At 41.1% G+C, this 21,180-nt stretch overlaps 1 protein-coding gene and 1 long non-coding RNA gene across 9 annotated transcripts in view; one reads left to right on the top strand and one right to left on the bottom strand.

The window, feature by feature from the left end:
• The window catches only part of IGF2BP3 (insulin like growth factor 2 mRNA binding protein 3), a 146,103-nt gene that overhangs the window by 99,753 nt on the left and 25,170 nt on the right, over positions 1-21,180 (top strand). For all 8 annotated transcript variants that reach the window (XM_044946539.2, XM_044946540.2, XM_044946541.2 and 5 more), the window contains 3 exons: positions 7,660-7,711; positions 7,806-7,869; positions 19,893-20,174. In XM_044946539.2, coding sequence (XP_044802474.1) covers positions 7,660-7,711; positions 7,806-7,869; positions 19,893-20,174 — 398 coding nt within the window. The remainder of the gene's footprint in view (positions 1-7,659; positions 7,712-7,805; positions 7,870-19,892; positions 20,175-21,180) is intronic.
• LOC112586468 lies at positions 1,114-2,353 on the bottom strand. Its single transcript, XR_003110901.3, has 2 exons — positions 2,221-2,353; positions 1,114-1,335 (listed from the first exon to the last, which is right to left on the bottom strand). It is a non-coding gene; the product is annotated as an uncharacterized LOC112586468 (long non-coding RNA).

Genomic DNA, 21,180 nt, shown 5'->3' with positions numbered 1-21,180 from the left:
GAATCCTAAATTATAGTCGCCTCCCCATGTAAGAGTGTATCTTGTGACAGGTGAGGATGGCTAGAAAGTTGTGAGGGCTGGGAGATCTGTGTGCTACACTGGAGGCTGAGATTCCCCCTGGATGTTTATTCAGTTTAGCCACTCTGTTGTATCCAACTCTTTGTGAACCCATGGACTACAGCACGCAAGACTTCCCTATCCTTCACTGTCTCCCAGAGTTTGCTCAAACTCATGTTCATTGAGTCCATTCACTGAGTCAGTCCATCGTCCATTGAGTTGATGATGCCATAGAACCGTCTCATCCTCTGTTGCCCTATTCTCCTGCCCTCAGTCTTTCCCAGCATCAGGGTCTTTTCCAGTGCGTCGGCTCTTTGCATTAGATGCCCAAAGTATTGGAATTAAGCGTCAGTCCTTCCAACAAATGTTTAGGGTTGATTTCCTTTAGGATTGACTGCTTTGATCTCCTTGCTGTCCAAGGGATTCTCAAGAGTCCAGCATTACAGTTCAAAGGCATCAATTCTTTGCTTGGCCTTTTTTATTGTCAAGCTCTAACATCCATACATGACTACTGGAAAAACCATAGCTTTGACTATGCAGACTTTGTCGGCAAAGTGATGCCTCTGCTTTTTAATATGCTGTCTAGGTTTGTCATAGTTTTTCTTCCAAAGAGCAAGCGTCTTTTCATTTCATGGTTGCAGTCACCATCTGCAGCAATTTTGGAGCCCAAGAAAATAAAGTCTATCATTGTTTCCATCGTTTCCCCTTTCTAAAACATCTAGCTGTGGTTTTTGTTTGTTTTGTGTTTGGCTGTGCCATGGGATCTTGATTCCTTGACCAGGGATTGAGCCCTGGCCCTTGGCAGTGAGAGTGTGGAGTCCTGACCACTGAACTGCCAGGGAATTTGCTCCCTCTAGGTTTTATCAGTGATGAAGATGATGTGCAGCATGGCTTGTCAGGTTGGCAGTGATCTGGTCTGTCTGTGTATGTTGATCCCCTTGAGTTGAAAGTCCATTTCACAGGAATGGTTTGAATGTTACCCAAGTAGTTATAATGGTAACATTTAAGAGAAATATATATTAAGGTAAATATTTTTAAAAATTATCTTGTATTTGAAATTTGTATCATTATTTATTAGAAATGTAATTGGTACGTGCAGTATAGAATTTTTGTTTTTTTTTAATTAATGTAGCTGGTTGTCTGTAGACAGATGTAAGAGAACAAAGTTCCTGGGATGATTTATCCACAGCTGGCAACAACTGGTTCCTGTTGCTGTAAAATGTGTTGAGCTGTATTTGTAGGAAGTTCCTTTCATGTCTGATGGCTTTTCTTCTGCTCCTGTGGGAATGAAGAATAGGCAGAATGACTTCATTTTTACAACCCCTCCTCAAAGATTGAGTTTGATTTTGTGTTCGGGAGGTTGTTGTTTGTGTGTGTGTGTCTGCGTGTGAACAAAGTGTGCTGGGGCAAGAGTATTGAATATCCTACTTTTAGTTTTAATTTTTCTGGCTTTTATAATGCTTGTGACTTTGCACGTGTACTTTATTTAAATGTGTGTTGTGTCACTTCATTTGTGTCCGACTCTTTGCAACTCTGTGGTCTGTAGCCTGCCAGGCTGCTCTGTCCTTGGGATTCTCCAGGCAAGAATACTGGAGTGGGTTGCCATGCCCTCCTCCAGGGGATCTTCCCAGCCCAGGGATCAAACCTGCTTCTTTGTCTCTTGCTTTGGCAGACGGATTCTTTACCACTAGTGCCACCTGGGAAGCCCTTTTTATATCTATTCATGATAAATATTTCTTTATATCACTGTAGACTTTTTAGTGAATCTAGAATTTGTTTCCTTTGCTCCCACTGAAGAGGGTGCCTAGACTGTATCCCCAACACTGTCCTATCATCTTCAGAAACGCACACGTTCAGTAAGGAGGACTTGGAATCTAGGGTCATGCATGTCTTATCCATTATCTGGAGCACGGGAGCCAGGGTAACATTTAGGAAGAGGTTACTTGAGACACTCCTTACGAATAATCACATCACTATGGTTAATAATCACTAATCTGGTGGGAGAATAAAGATCAGTGAAGAGATCATGAAATGACATTGCTTTCTCTTCCAGGATTAGGTCAGCTCAGGTGCTATGGAAATGGGGACACTTTTCACAGTCTTGAGGGTATGGCTGGAGCAAGTGTGTGAGGGAGATGTGGGCAGTACCAGATCATTGATTACCTCCTGCACCAGGTAGAAGTTTGGCATTTTGAAGACACCGAAGAGAAGTAACTTGCAGCAGGAGGGCAGTTACTGGGCTGGAAGAAAGGCTTCAATCAGATCCTTGCTTCAGATGATTCAGAATTGATGGGACCTGAGCAGTGGGTATAAAGAATAAGTCGTCAGCAGTTGATATATCTGCAGAGCATGGATTACACCACACCCATAGGTGGTCAGGCTTCCCTGTTGACCCAGTGGTAAAGAATCCGCCTGCCAATGCAGGAGGTACAAGAGACGTGGGTTCGATCCCTGGGTCAGGAGGATCCCCTGGAGAAGAAAATGGCAACCTACTCCAGTATTCTTACCTGGGGAATTCCATGGACAGAGGAGCCTGGCAAGCTACAGTCCATGATGAGGTCACAAAAGAGTCGGACACAACTTATCAACTAAACAACAGCAACCGTAAGGGGTCAGCTGAAATATGGTTTTATGGAGGGTGGAAGGAGGACTTCTGTGGCAGAGGAAATCTGAAGGAAGATTTTCAGTTCTTTATTTTGGTATTCTAGATTGAAGAGAGGCAAGAAGAAACTGTTGATTATGATGGTTTCCCGAATGTATACACAAAGGCAAAACTGATCAAATTTTGCACAGTTCATTGGGCTTCAATAATATTTCAAGGTTTAAAAAAACAAGGCTGTTATCTAGTAATATCGACCTTAGTTATTTTTAACAGCTTTATTGAGATAAAATTCACATACTGTATAATTCACCCATTGGAAGTGTACAGTTCAGTAGTTTCGAATGGTAACAGGCATGTGCAGCCGTCACCGCTGTCTGTTTTAGAACATTCCCGTCCCCTCAGAGAGAAACTTTTAGCTTTGTCCTCCACCCTCACCTGCCCTATACAAACACTTGTTTACTTCTTGTCTCCATAGAGCTCTCCGTAACAGATATTTCATATGCGATATGTGGTCTTTGTGACATGTCTCTACAACATATCTCTGCAGCGTGGATGAACCTTGGAAACCTTATGTTAAGTGAAAGAAGCCAAAGTTTTCCAAGGTTCATTCACGTTGTAGAGACATGTCAGTTCTTCTTTCCTTTTTATGGCCGAATGAAATTTCATTGAGTAGCTGTTCCACAGTCTGTTTATCCATTCATCAGCTGATGCACACTTACATTGCTTCCACTTCAGTCTGTTGTAAGTTTAATTCTTACTGCTCTCTGATGGCAAGCAATGATCTTTGCAGTTATCCTGTTATTCTTTCCTTGCTGTTTTCTACATTTGGATGAATATTTTAAAATAATGTTGAACATTTGGGATTTTTAAGTCCTAAATGTATAAAAAGGAAGAATTCAACCAAGACATCTCCTATGAGGCTTTAATTTACTTCAATACTTTCGTTTTCCTCCAGGAGTTTAAACTCTCCAGTTCATAGAGAAATATTTCCTTTCGGATTTGAGTAAAATAAATGTATTTAGAAATAAGAATTGGGGTTTAAGAGATTCGAGAAAATGTTGGAAATGAGCAGTGCAAGAATTTTTGTTTTTAACTTCTACACAAGGCTGTTTAAAAGAAAACATTTAGTGGCTGAGCTAGATGGCTGCTGCTGCTGCTAAGTCACTTCAGTCGTGTCCGACTCTGTGCGACCCCATAGATGGCAGCCCACCAGGCTCCTCTGTCCATGGGGTTTTCCAGGCAAGAGTACTGGAGTGGTTTGCCATTTCCTTCTCCAATGCATGAAAGTGAAAAGTGAAAGTGAAGTTGCTCAGTCGTGTCCAACTCTTAGTGACCCCATGGACTACAGCCCACCAGGCTCCTCCGTCCATGGGGTTTTCCAGGCAAGAGTACTGGAGTGGGGTGCCATTGCCTTCTCCGGAGCTAGATGGGAGAGATGGAAAATATAAGATGTTCTAGGAGTGGAGAGGAGACAAGAACCTAGGGGTGGATGGTTTCTGTGTCAGATACTAGGAACCTTTGTCCTTCTTCCTAGTGAATGCAGGATGAGTCAAAACGTTAGAACTCATCAAGTGGAAGTTGTGTTTACTCTGAGAGTTCCGTGGGTTGCAGTGTCGTGATAGAATTGAGTAGTCCTGTAGCACGTCCGGGTGCCTACCTAGTAGATTTAGAACTGGTTACCATGGCATTGCTCAGTCATTTAGGGGTCGGAAACCCTTCTGGGATTTGTGAATCTGACGAGGTTACTGACAGTAGACAGACTTCTCCCATCTCTAAGTTGTGATCACCCCCATAAAGCTTTGAGTTGGCATCCATATATGTCTAGGTCAAAACCGCCTAGGTTGTGTTGTTAAATTGTTCTCATCTATGTACCAAGATTGATGCTTGACTTTTTTAGAGTTATAGTTTTTTTTTTTTCCTTCTGGTTTTAGAGTCAGGTTTACATACAATAAAAATTTTTTACATATGATAAAAATTTACCATTTTTAACATATAAGGGCTGTAGTTTCTAATTCCTAGAGATTTTACACACGGGATAGTTGACAACCAATAGCATTTATCATTACTTAGGAATAAGATGAGTAAATCTTATAAGCAATTTTGTTTTGAATATACTAAACTTTGTATAATATATGCAGTGAAAAACTTGGACATTTCCTCAATTTTAGTTAAAAATTTACTTGTATTTATTTCTGTATGTATATTCACACATAAATACATACCTGTTTGTGTGTGTACATATATCAGTGTATATATACACACATCACTTTGCCATTGGGCCTTTTGGAGACATGAGTTTCATGAGCATTGTTGCAGGTTTAGTCAGCATTGTTTATAAGTCATGAGCATTTAACTTTCATAGTGATTTCTCTTAATAGTAAAAGTTAATGTAGTATAAGCTAAATGATGTGACGACTACTGTATTTAGTGAAAAAATTGCCTTTAGGGAAAATTAATGATGTTTATTTAAATTATCGTACTAAATTAGCACTTACCCCCTATTTTCTACACGCCTCTTCCACCATCTCTAGCCGCCTCAGTAGCCCTGCCCCTCAAGATGCCCAAGTTGTCTTGAAGTGAAGTGAAGTCTGTCAGTCGTGTCCGGCTCTTTGCGGCCCCATGGACTGTAGCCTACCAGGCTCTGCAGTCCATGGGATTTTCCAGGCAAGAATACTGGAATGGGCTGCCATTTCCTTCTCCAGGGGATCCTCCCAACCCAGGGATCGAACCCGGGTCTTCTGCATTGCGGACAGACGCTTTACCATCTGAGCCACCAGGAAAGCCTTAAAGCTCTACTATTAGAGTGACTTTCATTTAAAAGCTAAATTTTAAATGGCAGATGTCTTCCCTGCTGTTTTAATTATTTAAATTGGAATGAGTTAAATATTTTTTAAGAATTCTGTTAAGTGACATAGAAAACCATTTATTGGTATTATTAAAAATTTTTTTAGTTTAAAAAATATAAGTAGATTTCTGTTTAAAGTTTTTGGTTTTTTTTTTTTTTTTTAAGGCATTACGTGTTGTATATTACCTATTTCATGGCATTATGGAAGGTTTCCTGTTCTTTGGCCCTTATTAAAAATTATGTCTCATCCAACATTACATGCATAGCAAACTTATCTCTAGAACAGGTAAACACTGTTATCAGAATACTGTTCCTATTAAATTATACTAGTATTTCCTCCTGAGAACTAGTCACTTCTTTATGAACTATTTGAATGTCTTTTTTAGGTACTGGGGATAGTACAACAAACAAAAAACATTCCCATTCACACTGAGCATGCTTTCTGGTGACTGAGACAGACAAATTAAATTTTAGGTAGTCAGTTAAGTGTTTTGAGTTCAAAACAAAAAACCAAACAAATGAAGCTTTATGATTTAAACAGTAGCTGTAATTTGAGACAAAGATCATGGCGCTTCTAGACCTCACCCACGGGAAATTCACCATGTCAAAGCTTACCTGTGAAGATACTAACAGTTCCATTCACAAATAGGGGTGAACCTTATTTAAAATGGAAAAACAATTAAAAGTTCATCTCCAGACAAACATTGCTGTACATTTCAATCTGCACTCAGCAGACAAAATAAAAGCCTGAAATGTACCATGTAAGATAAACATTCCTTTAGAAGAAATTGCTTGAAGTTTAGTAGGAAATTGCCATTAAAACTTATTCAGTGTGTTTCTTGATGGTTTACTGTGTCCTGGGGGAGGGGGGCGGCCAGAAAACATTTCCAAGGGCTGTCCTTCAAATTTTGCAATAAAATTGATGAGTAAGTGCTTTACTATAAACTAATAGAAGCTTTGTTTGTTTTACTTTTCAAGAAAAACTTGTTAACAGTTCTTAGGAGCAAAAGATAGTTGAATTTGGCTTATACTGATGAGGGATGCCTGCAGTTTATAGTATGATAAAATTTAGTGACTGTTTTCACAGCCTTTTGTTACGTTATCATGCATGTGTAATAATGCAGCTACAGGAAAGACAGTGTCCAGTTGTACTTTTTCCCAACCCATTCTAGGCTTAGAAGACTCTTAGTATAGATGTACTTCTTTTTATATTTTCTACTGTTCAGGAATTGATAAACCACTCAGATTAGTCTTTAGTTCAAGATTCCAAGCAGGATATCTTTCTTCATTTTGCTAGCCTGCCTTGAGAGTGGTCTGTTCTGATACATCCTTTAAGCTGTAAAAGGAAGTTCTTTAAAAAGGAAAATCTTAAGAAATAAGCCTTGACTTGGGCCCTTCTCCTCTGCAAGGAGAAAGCGTGACTGTGTGGTGGTGGTGTGTGTCTGAGGAACACACGCGTCCTTGTCCTCGGCCTCAGGACGGGCGGCTGTGGCTCTGCACACTGGCTTTCTGGGCCTGTTGTTGTTGTTCAGTTGCCGAGCCGTGTCCGACTCTGCAACCCCTTGAACCCCAGCACACCAGGCTTCCTTGTCCTTCTGTCTCCTGGAGTTAGCTCAGGCTCATGTGCATTGACTTGGTGATGCTATCCAACCATCTCATCCTCTGTCGTCCCCTTCTCCTTTTGCCTTCAATCTTCCCCAGCATCAAGGTCTTTTCCAGTGAGTTGGCTCTTCACATCAGGTGGCCAAAATATCGAAGCTTCAGCTTCACCATCAGTCCTTTCAATGAATGTTCAGGGTTGATTTCCATTAGGATTGACTGGTTGGATCTCCTTGCAGTCTAAGGGACTCTCAAGAGTCTCCTCCAGCAACCAGAATTCAAAAGCATCAAGTTTTCAATGCTCAGCCTCCTTTACGGTCAACTCTCACATCCGTACATCTTGGTTAGATCAGCTTGAAGTCAAGGACCTCCAGAGAGGCAGGAGTGAAAACCCACCAGATGCTCTCTCTGGGGCCCTTCTCGCACTTCTGTATTCCCAAACCCCAGTTAATTTTGGGAGGCTCATTTCCATCACAATTACTTAAAAACCTTCTCCTGCCCTTGCTGATAACACGGGAAACTGAAAACTTGTAATTTTGTCTCCCCCTCCTGATAGGTGCTGGATAGTTTACTAGTCCAGTATGGAGTGGTGGAGAGCTGTGAGCAAGGTACATGTCTTCTCAATTGCTTTCAAATTTGTAAAAGGAAGAAAGTAGAAAGAAAACTAACTTGTTTTCCCTCTTCTTTTTTTTCTTCCTGTAGTGAACACTGACTCGGAAACTGCTGTCGTCAACGTAACCTATTCCAATAAGGAGCAAGCCAGACAGTAAGCAGTTTGAAACTTCTAATCTCTATGTAATAACAAGGTTGAATATAGTACTTTTATTTTGGGATAGTGGGTAGCAGACAACTTTATTTTGCGAAGTTTGACCTTGCAAATCTTTTTAAGTTTGAATGTCTGTTAAGAATCTACATCGGTTAAAGTTTTATTACATTTTCAATATAATGTTAATGCCAGTAATAGTTATAATATGATGCTGAATTATATCCTGTTGGCAAAGTGTTCTGCACGTGGGTATCATTGCCAAATTACATTAATAGACCTTTTTTCCCCTTATTATTGGTATGATACATACATTCCTGCTGTTCTACACAAAGATGGTAAGTTAATCATGTGTTAAACCAACACCAGTGTTAAATGTTAAGTTTACCTGTTACTTATTTTTCTCATGATTACCAAATGTCATTTAGAAGTGTGTAGGCATGGCACTAATGTAATTTGGTGGGAAAAAAATATTCCAGTGCAACAGACAAGCAAAATTTCACAGATCAAAAAATTTCCCCTAGGAAAAGATAATTCTGTTGGCTTGGGAATAATCTTAACAAGCTGATTGACCACTGGAGAGAAGAAATGAGGTTCCCGCAAATACTGCTTTTGACTGGTCTGCTCAGAACACAGATGTGGAGGGATGCGCCCGGGGTGCCGAGTTGCGCTCAGTGTTCAGGCGGAGCCAGCCTGTCCTCTCTATGGGGGAGCAAGGGCCATGCTGACTGATCCTGAACCCTAAAGGGGAAGGGCAGAACCAGCGGCACGAGTGGGAAAGAGCGGAGGGCCTCTGAGAAGGAAGATAGGGCTGGGGAAAGAGATGGAAATCTGCATAACACAAGGGGAACTTTTGTTTTTAAAAGTCAGTAATATTTACATGGTTCAGAATTTTTAAAGTCTAGATGCGTATACTGCATGTCTTCCCTCCAGTGTTGTTCCCCGACCACTTGACTTGACTTCCTCGGAGATAACCATATAGAAGACTAGTACATCTGTGTGTTCTTCCTCCTGTTTTACACAGATGATGCCATAGCATTTGAGGGTTTTAAACATATATAACATCTCTCTTATAGTTGCATAGAATTTGGTTGTATAGATGTGGAATGTCTTAGTCTCAAATTAGATTTTTAAGTCTCTTGCAGTTGTGAACAAAGATAATAGTGAATCCCTTTTGCAGTCATTTTTCAAGTGTATAAGTACAGTCATAGGTTAAATTCTTAGAAGTAAATTTGCCAAGTCAAGAAGGATGTGCCTTTTTTGTTGGATATTGATGAGTTATCCTTTCTAGATCTTAAATGAGTTTAAATTTCCCCCCAGCACTACGAGAGTGTCCCTTTCTCCTTGATTTTCCCTAACACAGGGCTTTATCAAACCTGGCCTGTCAAGTGAGTAAAAAGTAGTATCTAATCATGTTAATTTAGCATTTTCTCAGAAGCCAGACTCGAGATTCACTTTAAACGCTTTGAGACTTTTAATATATATTAAAGACTTTTTTTTTAATTGAAGTATAGTTGATTAGTAGTGTGCTAACTCTGCTTTATAGCAGAGTGACTCAGTTTTACACATATATGCTTTCTTTTTTCAGTATTCTTTTCCATTATGATTTATCTGAGGAGACTACAGGAGAACCTTGTTTGCCCATTCTAAATGTAACAGTTTGCATCTGCCAACCCCGAATTCCTGGTCCATCCCTCCCCCCACCCTTAGCAAGCACAAGGCTGATCTCCATGTCTGTAGAGACTCTTAACAGATTTTAAAATATTCAAATTTTCCTTCTCTTTGTATCTTTCATTTATTTAACATAAATGTTAGCAGTTTATGTGCTTAGTCGCTTAGTCATGTCCAGCTGTTTGCTACACCAGGCTCCTCCGTCCATGGGATTTTTCAGGCAAGAATACTGGAGTGGGTAGCCATTTCCTCTTACAGGGGATCTTCCTCACTCAGGGATTGAACCTGTGTCTCTGGAGTCTCCTGCATTGGCAAGCAGATTCTTTACCACTGAGCCACCTGGGAAGCCTCAACAGTTTATATGGAGACATAGAATTGTAGTATTAGTTGTAAAATACACTGATTTCTCACAAACTTTATTCTTTAATCATGGTATGAGAGGAACAACAGGAAAATACCACATTTTATACCTAAAGTAGAGTGAGGGTAAAAGTGTGCAGTGAGAAAGACAGGTGCTCCATTCATTTACACGATTCAGTTTGTGCAAAGAGCTCTGCTAAGTACTTGACAGAGCCAGCTCTCTGGTAGATGGAAAATAAGGGATGCCATGATAAACCCAAGGATATTTGAGGGTTGTTGGAGGCCAGTCCCAATTGCCTTACTTGATGATTTATTATCTGAGGCTAGCTTGGTAAAGAGGGAAATGCTTAGTGTAACAGTTATTTAGCCATATGGGAGAATGTCTGTTGGAGAATACCTACATAGCTTTACATAGCTTTGAAGAGATTTAAAGTGAACTTGGATGGGGACAGGTTGACATTTAGCACCCTACCCGCCTTAGAAAAATTCCGAAGCATTAGGCGGCACGGGGCAGACTGCCCATCAAGGCAGAAGACATGCCTAGCAAATGTGGAGATGTTTTAATTCCAAAAGTACTTTGTAATGATTGTTAGAGATTGTCAGGATCCTGTGGATCACATGAAGGGAGGAAAAGACTGTTAGGAGTTTGTGGTTTAGGTACCTATAGCATCTAAAAAAATGAGCTGGGCATTTCCAGGAGGGAAGGTCATCATGTCCTTTATTCTGGTAGCCAGTCCATTACCATTCATTGAGTGTCAGCTGTTGACCAAAGGTTGCCAGTGAATAAAGGCAGAGTTTCTGTCCTCAAGGGTGTGCCCCTGGTGCTGGAAGAATGTTTGGAGAGGGATTACTTGATTTAATTCTTGTCCAAGTTGAATTTTCCTTCTAAGAATCCTGGGTTTTCTCCACCTCAAGAATTTCAAAGATCAAAGAGAATTAGACAATAAGTGAGTATTCATAGGAAGTTAACAGAATGGACCAATAGTTTTGTGGACAGTGTTATGAAAGCTATTAGTTTTCTAGTAAATTTTTTTTAAAAGATAGGAAGTGCACTATCATTTTTTAAAGGAGAATTAATTGTATTTGAAAGGCATTTGATAAAGTGGAAAAAGCATGGACTCTGAAGTCAGGCAGCTCTGACTGTAACCGTAACCTCTCTGAACATCTTTTCTCAGCTACAAAATGAAGGCTGACAAGAAACAAATATATTTGTGTATATATGCCCACATATATAGACAGTGGTCTTATCAAATGGCCTGGCGCCCAGTAAATAATAATTCTGGTTCAACCCATTGGTCCTGGGCACGCACAGAGCAGCTAGTCGCGCCTTGCGCAGGGGAAGGCTGATCCATTCAGGACTTGTCTGCCGAACGCAGCGAGCCTGTTCTCTGAGCTCCACCAAGACTGTCTGCTGCCTAAGCTAAGCTGGCATGATTTCTTCCTGCCTTTCCCATGGCAGCCATCCAAAGCTTACTTCTCTAGGTGATAAGGGCTGAGTTGACATTCTCAGTTGACATCTTTAGCGTGTGTTAACATAGGCGTCTCTGTAACTGGGATGTGCTTATGCAGGTGTGAGTAGAGTGTGGAGACTAAGAGGGTTCATTTCTAGAGTCTGGTTCCATGGAATGGACTCCTTGTGACACTTTTCTAGCTGTGACTCTGCTCAAGTTAATGTTCCTTAATATAATCCTGTCTGTGAGATGCGAAGGTAGTAAGGCAATAGCTATTAAACATTTTCCCAGCATTTTTCACTGCTGTAGAGAATGCCCTGTTACTGTACAGGATGCTTCTTTTCAGATAATAACTGGAGTTATTATAACCCTCAGGAGTTAGAGACCTAGTTCCAAAGCCTCTTTTTACTCAAAGCTTTATGAGTGACACACTTCTTTTTTTTGGTAATGAATGACACTTTTAAGAGGATTCCTCAATAAGGCTATGTCTATAGGACAGAATTTAACCTGGAAACTCCTGCCATCTTGTGGCTAAGAAAAAAAATCAAAAGTTAACAGTGCTAATAGTACTAGGAAATACATATATTTGTTTTAACCACAAGCCTCAAATTACTAATGTCTTAGAATAATAAATGAGTAAAAATAACGAAAACTTATTTAAATCAGGAATATGTATTTAGTGTTTCTTGTTCCTGGAAGCAAGACAGACTTGGATCTCATAGGTAACCTATTCCTTCCATCTTCTAGGGATGCTCAGATAACAAAGACTAATTCATTGGAAGATTTGTCATGGGTGACAAAGAAATAACCCTTCAGAATTTCTACATATTTAGTTCTTTTTTTACTTTAGAGTTACTATTTATTTTCTTTTTTTATGTATTTAGGGCTGTTTATTATCTAGGTCAGTTCAGTCCAGTCGCTCAGTCGTGTCGAGCTCTTTGTGACCCCGTGGACTGCAGCATGCCAGGACTACCTGTCCATCGCCAACTCCCAGAGTTTACTCAAACTTATGTCCATTGAGTCAGTGATACCATCCAACCATCTCATCCTCTGTCGTCCCCTTCTCCTGCCATCAATCTTTCCCAGCATCAGGGTCTTTTCAAATAAGCCAGTTCTTCACATCAGGTGGCCAAAGTATAGGAGTTTCAGCTTCAGCATCAGTCCTTCCAATGAATATTCAGGACTGATTTCCTTTAGGATGGACTGGTTGGATCTCCTTGCAGTCCAAGGGACTTTCAAGAGTCTTCTCCAACACCGCAGTTCAAAAGCATCAATTCTTCGGCGCTCAGCTTTCTTTGTAGTCCAACTCTCACATCCATGCATGACAACTGGAAAAACCATAGCCTTGACTAGACAGACGGACCTTTGTTGGCAAAGTAATGTCTCTGCTTTTTAATATGCTTTCTAGGTTGGTAATAACTTTTCTTCCAAGGAGTAAGTGTCTTTTAATTTCATGGCTGTAGTCACCATCTCAGTGATTTTGGAGCCCAAAAAACAGAGTCTGACACTGTTTCCCCATCTATTTCCCGTGAAGTGATGGGACCAGATGCCATGATCTTCGTTTTCTGAATGTTGAGTTTTAAGCCAACTTTTTCACTCTCCTCTTTCACTTTCATCAACAGGCTCTTTAGTTCTTCTTCACTTTCTGCCTTAAGAGTGGTGTCATCTACATATCTGAGGTTATTGATATTTCTCCCGGCAATCTTGATTCCAGCTTGTGCTTCCTCCAGCCCAGCGTTTCTCATGATGTACTCTGCATATAAATTAAATAAGCAGGGTGACAATATACAGCCTTGATGTACTACTTTCCCTATTTGGAACCAGTCTGTTGTTCCATGTCCTGTTCTAATTTGCTTCCTGACCTATATACAGATTTCTCAAGAGGCAGGTCAGGTGGTATTCCCATCTCTTTAAGAATTTCCCAGAGTTTGTTGTGGTCCACACAGTCAAAGGCTTTGACATAGTCAATAAAGCAGAAGTAGATATTTTTCTGGAACTCTCTTGCTTTTTCGATGATCCGTCTAGTCAAGGCTATGGTTTTTCCAGTAGTCATGTATGGATGTGAAAGTTGGACTGTGAAGAAAGCTGAGCGCCAAAGAATTGATGCTTTTGAACTGTGGTGTTGGAGAAGACTCTTGAGAGTCCCTTGGACTGCAAGGAGATCCAACCAGTCCATTCTGAAGGAGATCAGCCCTGGGATTTCTTTGGAAGGAATGGTGCTAAAGCTGAAACTCCAGTACTTTGGCCACGTCATGCAAAGAGTTGACTCATTGGAAAAGACTCATGCTGGGAGGAATTGGGGGCAGGAGGAGAAGGGGACGACAGAGGATGAGATGGCTGGATGGCATCACGGACTCGATGGACGTGAGTTTGAGTGAACTCCGGGAGTTGGTGATGGACCAGGACAGGGAGGCCTGGTGTGCTGCAATTCATGGGGTCGCAAAGAGTCGGACACAACTGAGCAACTGAACTGAACTGAAGGTTTTTCTAAAGATAAATTTGGCATTTTATTTTTAAAAATTGATATAGTTAACAATGCTGTGTTAATTTCTTCTGTACAACAAAGTGATTCAGTTATGCATACATATGTATGTGTGTATTATATATAATGCACTGAGTTATCCGCAGTGGCTCAGTGATAAAGAATCTGCGTACTATGCAGGAGCTGCAGGAGATGAGGGTTTAATCCCTGGGCCTGGAAGATCCCCTGGAGAAGGGAATGGCAACCCACTCCAGTATTCTTGCCTGGGAAATCACATGGACAGAGGAACCTGGTGGGCTACAGTCCATTGGGTCACAAAGAGTTGGACATGACTGAAGTGACTTAGCATGTATATATATATGTGTGTGTAGACACACACACATTCTTTTTTGTATTTTCCATTATGGTTTATCCCAGGACATTGAATATAGTTCCCTGTGTTATATAGTAGAACCTGTGTTGTCCAGGGATTCTTATTTCTGGTGTGTATTTTTTTTGTTGTGAAATAGAAATATAGTTTATATATTGAAGCTATTATTGCAGATCTTTTTATATCAGCCTGAAGATTTGTATAAAGTACACACAGAAGTGTTAGAAACAACTTGGCTGATGGCTAAGGGGAGGATGTTGACTCTTAAACTTTGAAAATTATGTAAATGGAAGATTTATTCTAGAAAAAGGAACAATAGATCAAGTAGTAAGACAAAGAAGTTTTTTGCTTTTTTTGCCATTCACAGATAACCAGTGTGAAATTTGACATCAAGTTCAGTAGACTTTTTCTCATGCATTACAACTTATTATTTATTATTTACAATTGATTTTTATTGGAGTATAGTTGATTTATGATGTTGTGTTAGTTGCTGCTGTACAGCAAAGTTAATCAGTTATGAGTGAGTGAGTGAAAGTCTCTCAGTCATGTCTGACTCTGCGTCTGCATGGACTTCTCCAGGCCAGAATATTGGAGTGGGTAGCCGTTCCCTTCTCCAGGGAATCTTCCCAACCCAGGGATCTAACCCAGGTCTCCCGCATTGCAGGCATCTTCTTTACCAGCTGAGTCACCAGGGAAGCCCAAGAATACCGGAGTGGGTAGCCTATTCCTTCTCCAGTGGATCTTCCCAAGCCAGGAATCAAACCAGGGTCTCCTACATTGCAGGTGGATTCTTTACCAGCTGAGTTAGTAGCTGGTAGCTACCAAGGAATCAATTATGCATATACATATATCCAGTCTTTAGATTTTTTCCCATATAGGTCATCATTACAACTTTTAAAATGCCAAAGATCATTCTGTAGAATTGTGCAGGCTGTCTTTCCATTAGCTGTATTTATACTTTTAGTAGTCTCTCTCTGGTATAACATCCCTACCACAGTCTGTGTAGCTAGTCCTCTGGTGGGCATCTAGGTTGTTTGCAGTGTTTTGCCATTAGAACTAGTTTGGTAATGAAGTCTTTCATTGTTTCCTTAAGATGCCTCCCTGCAGTGGTATTACCAGGCTTTTGGTAATTATTGCTGAATTGTATGTCTCAACCTCTTACTCTTGGTACAAGGAGAAAATGGAATGATGTGACTTTTCAATGATGGCTAAGCCTCATTTTGTTAGGACCTACATGATACCCAGCAGTGAGATCTAGGAAGAAGGAAACAATTTTAGACATGGCATTTATCAAGTCGAAAGACCATAAATCTGGTCGTTTATAGTTTTTCAGGTGAGGAGGCTAATGCCAAATCACAAAACGACTTTTCCAAGGTTCCTTGGCTACTTACTGTTTAAGCTGGTTTAGAATTCTAGTCTCTCATTCACTACTCAGCTCTGTATGTGTGTACCATTGGATACATTTAACTTCTACGAGACTCTGTTCTTCTTACTCTCTAATCCTTGAGATAAACTACTTATTCGTTCTTCCAAGGCCCTTTCAGTCCTACCCTGTGATCTACCCCAATAAACTTAGCAGTGCGATTAAGTGCTACCAGCCAGCAGAACTGCTCATGGGTGGGAATTTCCTGGTGGTCCAGTGGTTGGGACTCTGCGCTTCCAATGCAAGAGGCATAGCTTTGAACCCAGGGCAGCCAAAACGAAGCAAAACAAAAACTACTACTCACCATCTTCTGATTGACTGACAATCACAGCAAAGCAATCAAGTAATGATGGGAAACAGCATTCTGAGTAATACACATGTGGGATAAACATCCTTGAGTTCTGCTGAACTGAATGCATATGTTTTGAATAATTAGATGACAGTTTTTTGATCAGGTATCTTGCATGTACAGTAAGGTTGGTGAAAATACTAGAATGTTTTCCCCTGAACTCAGCAGACCACTAGATAACATAGCACGGAGAGGTTACAGCGGTAGACTTAAAATTCATCAGTGTATAGTCTTCAGTCATGAGACAGTCGTTGCTGGCAGTTTATGCACTCCTGTACCTTCAGCTGTGCCCAGGTGTGGAGTGCCATGTGGTGAGGGGTCAGGAGCCCTGGCAGCTAGCAGTGGGGTATACACAGGGCAGGCTGTTTGCTCTCTGACGGGAACAACCTGAGTTTGGAATCTCTGGGGCCCAGACAGCACTGGGTCCTGGAGCACTGTGCCGCCTGGCCTCCCGATGGAAAGCATCTTTTCTTTTCCCCTCAAAGAAATCTTAAAGCAGAACAGTGAAGCTGGGAAGTTATAGTTATAGTTTATTCCAAGTTGAGAGTTGTTTCTCGGAACACACGTGACTGTATTTGGATACACAGAAGCATCTGGTGACTTACATGTTTATCTCTATTTATTTCCATGGAGAAGGACATCTGTCTGTCTGTCTGTATATGTCTCTTAATCAGGAAAGAAGCTAATTAACTTTTTAGTAACATGGACTGTAGCCTGCCAAGCTCCTGTGTCCATGGAATTCTCCAGGCAAGAATACTGGAGAGGGTTGCCATTTCCTTCTCCAGGGGATCTTCCTGACCCAGGGATGGAACCCACATCTCCTGCATTGCAGGCTGCTTCTTGACTTTCTGAGCCACCAGGGAAGGGCTCCCCTGCCCCCAACTTCTTTTTTTAAAGTAACATTACTGACTTAATTGCACAGTCACTCACTGTCTTCTGAAGTGCTCAGTTTTAGAGTGGGGAAGGATGTTACTGTGAACTGTTGCCTTTTATGTCCCAGGTCGAGTTGAGCCCTTCATTGCATGCAGCTCTCCTCTTGTCTCTGAAAGAACCTTCAGGGATAGGTTTCTCTTGGGCTTTGAAAAGCTTTATCTCATTTGTTGAAACATCTGTAATTCCAAACTTTCTGTAGTAAACGTACATCATCGATGTTAATAAAATTTCTAGCTGTTGTCTTCCTTTAGAAATAGCCAAAATACTTTAGGGCCTTTAATCCACATATTCTTTAGGAAAAAAGGAGAGGGAAGAAGGCAGGAAAAATGTGTTAACTGAGGGTTCTTGTATCAGGGCATTGGTAAAACAAGTTTTTCTGTGTGTCTGCTATCACCTGTGAAGCTTATGAAAAGAATGCCATCTTTAGCTATTTTTAAAAAAAAAAAATTGAAGTATAGTTGATTTACAGTGTCTTGTTAATTTATGCTATACAGCAAAGTGATTCAGTTACACACACATACATACACAGGAAAAGAATGTCACCTGATACAGAACTCAATGGAAATATCCCAAGATATATTGTATTTGGAAAAACAACAAATCACAAGACTATGTATATCATGATCCCAGCTACACTTTTTAAAGAAGGTACTGAACACTTAGACACCTATGTGAACAGATGGAAAGAACTGGTCCGTTTGCAGAAGTTAATCACAGTTAACAGTTACTCTGGGAAGGGTCTTGGAGGTAATGGTGACAGAAATTTCTTGATACTTTGCTAGTCTGTATGACTGGGATCTTTTAAAGAGTTAATTCGTGTGCACGGAACTGTAGGACAGTGATGAACAGGCCACTGATGTGCGAAAAGGGTGGAGTTCTGAGTCCTGAGGACATTGGTGTGTCTTGTCTGATTTTCTACATCTGCCATGCAATTTCATGGTTTTGTTACCCTTTTTGGTGCTGGGCCTATTCTCTTTCCTTTTGAAATGGAAAAATCTCCAGATAAAGAAAGCAGTATGTGAACCACAAATGATCATTCTGAGCAACTAGACAGAGCATTTTATGCCTGTTTTTCTCTCCTTGCCTGGGTTGAACTCAGGGTCCACTGGAATACCATCTGAGCAAAGATTCTGAGTAACCCTGGAGAAAGCATGAGGCCTTTTTTTTTTTTTAATTTTGTTGTGCACTGGGAGTGTGTATTATTAGGGTGATGTCTATATGGCAGTATCTTCTGTCAACTTTTATTGAGTTCTTCACATTTAAAATATGTAGGTAAGCTAGAACACACCAATTTATCTTATAAACTTAGGAATCTTACACACTTATCTCATAAATGATAAGTTAAAGATGCCAGACATCAGTATTTACATAGAAATGTAAACAGGCAGACTCCTTCTATGGTGTGAGGAGCCGAGGGAAGGGGCAGTCACTGGAAGGAGGTCCTAGCGGGGCTTCTGGGACACTGGGGTGTCCTAACTCTGAATCTGGAGATGCATGCTCACTGTGAGAAAACTCATTGAAATGTTTGCTTAAGATTGGGTACTTTCCCATAGTTCAGTTCACTCGCTCAGTCGTGTCCAACTCTTTGTGACCCCATGGACTACAGCACGCCAAGCCTCCCTGTCCATCGCCAACTCCTGAAGCCTGCTCAAACTCATGCCCATCGAGTCGGTGATGCCATCCAACCATCTCATCCTCTGCTGTCCCCTTCTCCTCCTGCCCCCAATCTTTCCCATCATCAGGATCTTTTCAAATGAGTCAGTTTTTTGCATCAGGTGGCCAAAGTGTTGGAGTTTCAGCTTCAGCATCAGTCTTTCCAATGAATATTCAGCATTGATTTCCTTTAGGATGGACTGGTTTGTTTGATCTCTGTGCTGTCCAAAGGACTCTCAAAGAGTCTTCTCCAACACCACAATTCAAAAGCATCAATTCTTCGGCCCTCAGCCTTCTTTGTAGTCTAACTCTCACATCCATACATGACCACTGGAAAAACCATAGTTTTGACTGGATCCGCCTTTGTTGGCAGAGTAATATCTCTACTTTTTAATATGCTATTTAGGTTGGTCATAGCTTTTCTTCCAGGGAGCAAGCAAGCATCTTTTAATTTCTGTACTTTTCCATAACAAGCCTCTAAAATGGAAAAAAAAAAAAAAGAAAAAGTAAAGCTCCTCTCGAAATAGATGAATGGGTACATGGATGGATGGATAGATAGGGAGAAGACAGTTTTCGTTGTTTCCTTTGGTCCACCACCACCCCTGTCTCCCTGCCTCAAATCAGATCATAAATTCCACAAGGTCATGGATTGCCTTTTTCCCTCAAGAACAGGCTCATAAGAGGTATTGAGTGATTTTATAGTGGTAAGTAACATGAGTATTAAATTCTACTTCCTCCAGTGAGTGGCTCAGAGATTTTCATCCTTTGATTCTGAAAGTGCTTTAAATATTTGTTTTTAAGACATTAAAGCAAGGGAGGTGTGCATTGTAACATCTTTTCTATTCTGATTTGGAAAGACTAGCCAGAAGGAGAGCCCCCTCTCCTGACCTGTGGGGGTCCTCATATGCTGTTATTGACTTCGTGGTGAATAAATTAGTAAGTGTTGTTTTTTGTTTGCTTGGGTTTTTTCTGGCCACACTGTATCTTCTGGGACCTTACTTGCCCGCCATGGATTGAACCCAGATCTCAGCAGTGAGCGCACCAAGTCCTAACCACAGGACTGCCAGGGAAGTCCCCAGTTAGAGTTTGACAAAATGTTTTTTTTCCACTTGACTGGTAAATGGCTAATATGTTCCCTTGGAAACCTGTCTGTTTTCCCCATGTGTCTTTCAAAGGGAATGTGGGCAGGGAGTGTTAGGTGTGTTCTGTATTTGCTATCTGTTCAGGGGCTTTATTCATGAGCTTTACAACCAGGAATCCTGAGTGGAAGAGGTGGTATTGCTGTTACTCAGCCGGGTTCCTGTTCCCACCCCCTGCTCCTTGTTGATTTTCAGAGCTTTAGACAAGCTGAATGGGTTCCAGCTGGAGAACTTCACGCTGAGAGTGGCCTACATCCCCGATGAGATGGCGGCCCAGCAGAGCCCCTCCCAGCAGCCCCGTGGCCGGCGTGGGTTTGGGCAGAGGGGCTCCTCGAGGCAGGGGTCTCCAGGGTCAGTGTCCAAGCAGAAGCCGTGCGACTTGCCTCTGCGCCTGCTGGTTCCCACCCAGTTCGTTGGAGCCATTATAGGAAAAGAAGGCGCCACCATTCGGAATATCACCAAACAGACTCAGTCTAAGTGAGTATTTCCTGGGGTACGGTGGGTATTTGAATCTTCATAACAGGGTATGCTGCTTGCTACTTCATGTCCTCCTGACATGGTTATGATCCCTTCTTGTATGCTACTTGGGAATCTGGAAAAACCTTGTGATTTGATATCTTTAGTGCTCATTTTATAAAAACCTGGGGCTGAACCTTAATCTCAAAGAGAACTTTAGATTTTCACACATGAATGGAAAACAAATGATACTTCTGATGGGGGAGGCCCTGACCTCTAGGTGGTTCTCTGCTCCCCCACCTCCTCCCCGACCTCCACTGGTACCTGCCTTCTGTGCTTTTAGAAGTAATTTTCTGGGTCCAACACAGAAGAGTTTTTCAGTCTTGCTTTAGTTCAATGAGGAATAATTCAGTTTATGATCTGTAGTTATCCTGTGTTTAAGCCATGTAGTCAGAATGGTTCTTTCTTGAGGATGTTGTTTGATAGTTTTAATTTGCAGATTTTGGGAATTAGAAGATTCTCCATCAAATACTGGAGCTAACTTTTTAGGAGTAGAAAGCAGGAGCTATTTGTTTTTATTTACCACTGTAGTCCCAACACTGGGCATGTTGATGGCTCTCATTTTTGTCAAATGAGTGAAATAACTGCATGTGAATTATGTTTAATTCTTTTAATGTATATCTAAGGCACTGTCTCAGCTTTGGAGCTCCAGTGATTATATGTTCGTGGTTTTGCTCTAGTAACCATCCTGTGATGCTGTATGTGACGAATTTGACCCAAAGCAACTTGATGATGAACTCTGTCCTTGCCCTTCGTTGTGTAAATTGCTACCAGGCACATCTCTGGGGCAGTTGCCACCATGTTTCCTGAAGAACTGTGGATGTACTAGAGAGAAGAGGGAGTGTGTACACGCCTCTCGAGTCATTCTATACGGAAGGGCAGGGAGATGGCCTTGGGCCAGCTACAGAGATGGCTATGGATCGTTTTGCTTTTTAATTTTAGTAAGAAAAATTATTTTGTGTGGCCC

This window comes from Bubalus bubalis, chromosome 8, assembly GCF_019923935.1.
Source record: "Bubalus bubalis isolate 160015118507 breed Murrah chromosome 8, NDDB_SH_1, whole genome shotgun sequence".
Classification (NCBI taxonomy): Eukaryota; Metazoa; Chordata; class Mammalia; order Artiodactyla; family Bovidae; genus Bubalus; species Bubalus bubalis.
This window is presented reverse-complemented; position numbering and strand designations above follow the sequence as displayed.